The sequence below is a fragment of the Buceros rhinoceros genome, unplaced genomic scaffold (assembly GCF_000710305.1).
Source record: "Buceros rhinoceros silvestris isolate BGI_N320 unplaced genomic scaffold, ASM71030v1 scaffold31142, whole genome shotgun sequence".
Classification (NCBI taxonomy): Eukaryota; Metazoa; Chordata; class Aves; order Bucerotiformes; family Bucerotidae; genus Buceros; species Buceros rhinoceros.
Window position 1 is genome coordinate 14109 of NW_010397693.1, and position 2059 is coordinate 16167.

The 2059-nt window shown below is 58.2% G+C and overlaps 1 protein-coding gene across 1 annotated transcript in view; it reads left to right on the plus strand.

Annotated features, from left to right (window-relative positions):
* KCNH6 (potassium voltage-gated channel, subfamily H (eag-related), member 6) overlaps positions 1-2059 on the plus strand; it is a 30475-nt gene that overhangs the window by 11508 nt on the left and 16908 nt on the right. The window contains exon 4 of the mRNA XM_010146357.1: positions 319-428. Within this exon, the coding sequence (XP_010144659.1) occupies positions 319-428 (110 nt within the window). The remainder of the gene's footprint in view (positions 1-318; positions 429-2059) is intronic.

The window sequence follows — 2059 nt, forward strand, 5'->3', positions numbered from 1 at the left end:
CTTAAGTGGCTTTAACCTCTGAATTGGCTTAGGGATGCTCTGAACCTTTCTTGCATCCGCACTTGTAGGGGACTCACCTCCAGCCCAGCGGTGTTTTCTGCCAGGTCAGGGTCTGCCTTGAGCACACGGTGATGTGATGGCGTGGGAACAGCAAGTGTGCTGGAGGAGGAAAGGCCCCCTAGCATGTATGTTCCCCAAAGCCACCCTAAATTCTCCATAGCCTCTTCCCCTGCCACCGCCCGCCCCGTCTCGCTCCAGCCGTCACATGCAGCTAGGTTACATCTGTCTCTCTTGTGTTTTGTTTTTCTTTTTAACAAGGTCAAGGTAGGACTTTGAAGTTTAGTCTCCCGTCCCTGCGGCGACTCAAAATCCAGCGGAAAACTCTGCCCACCAGTGAGTTTGATGGAGTAGCCATTGACTATGGAAAGGTAACCGTAGCCTTTGTCTGATATAAGCCCACGCCTCAGAACAGGTCCCAGCGCTCTTCCTCCGCTCTCCCCATCCTGCTCTCCCTCAGCTGCTGTGGCTCGGGCCGTATCTGGCGGTAGGGGCTCCGGCGCTGGGTCAGCACTGAGCACTGGTCCCAGTGAGGGCTGGCGGTGAGCGGCAGTGCTTTGGTGGCATGGGATAGAGCTAGACAGTGCTGCTCTGTGAGGCCAGTCCAGCGCACCCCGTTCCATGGCTCACGGTGGGAGCAGGAGATGTGCCGAGCCGGCAGGCACCGCTGCCGAAGCTGGGAGGAAGGTCTGGCTCCATAGTGCAAGTTGTCTGGGATGGTGGAGCTCCAGGCAGTTGTCCGCACCCCAAGGAGGGGACATGCTGTTGACTGTGGGAGTCTTGGAGCAGGGACTGGCAGGGACTTGCAGGCAAACCTCAAAAGGGCACATTCCCCCACGTTGTCCTGGCAGGGGCCAGGCAGCGCAGGCAGCTCTGGCTTAGTCCTTCAGCAAAGACTGTGCTTTCCGTGATGTCATTGCTGACATGAAGAGATTGGAAAAATGTTGGTGGGACCTCTTTAGAGATTGTTGTTCTTGGTGGCTTCTTGGTGCTCAAGGTACCTCCAGGCAAAGGCGTGTTGTTTCTGAAGTGCTGCAGCTTGAGGCACAGGGCTGTGGGCAGGAGGCTTTTGCTCTGCTAACGCATCCCCAGGCGCCAGGCTCTCGCTCTGCTGGGTGTATCCAGCAGATAAAGCTGCTTCCCAAAATTATAGACACGATGAGGTGAAAGCTGCCCGTCTTCTCAGAGGTTGCGCTTATGGCAAGCTGAAGATGTGTAGCATTGTCAGGTGCTCTGGGTACGTCGCTCCTCCAGACTTCAGCACCGCTAAAGGCTCTGGGTACCCCCAGGTGGAAGCTGCATGGTGCACACATGGAAGATGTGCATTGAGGACAAGCTGATGACCCACCACCTCGGTGGAGCCTGGTCCACGGCAGGGCAGCCCAGCAGATGCAGGGGCAGCAAGCAGACAGCCCCTCCAGGCACCCCATCCTAACCCTGCAATGAGGTCCTTAGAGATGGTGAGAAGTGCCGCAGCGTGCCTTGGTCACTCATGCAGAACCCCGGTCCCTCGCAGGGCGTGGTGGGTATGGGCATAGACCCATAGGTTTCTGCCGCAGAAGGTGGCTGCTTTGTGCACACCATTGCAGAAGTCGCTAAAGGCAGGAAACTCTTTAGGTCTCCAGAGAAAAAGGTTTAGCAATGGTCAAGGGGTGCTGTAGGAGAGGGAGGACCACATACGGCCACGTTTGCAAGCCTAGCAACTCCTCCAGGGCTTCCTGGGGCAGAGAACATCCTCTCCCACAGACGCTGGCACAGGACCCCGGGCTTCAACCCTCCATGGTGGCCGGAGCTCTTGCAGCGGGTGAGGGGAGGGCAGGTCCAGCTGTGGGACGTGGGTGCACCTCAGAAAAGCGCATGGCAAGGCAGGTGCTCCAGGCAAGCCTACCTGAGGGTCTCCTTGTCTCTTCTTGCGCTGGCCTGCTTCCCAGCTGCGCAGCATGGCCTTGCAAACCACCCCGTGGCCGCCCCGCCTCCGGCAGGAGCCGGTAGGACCTGCCAA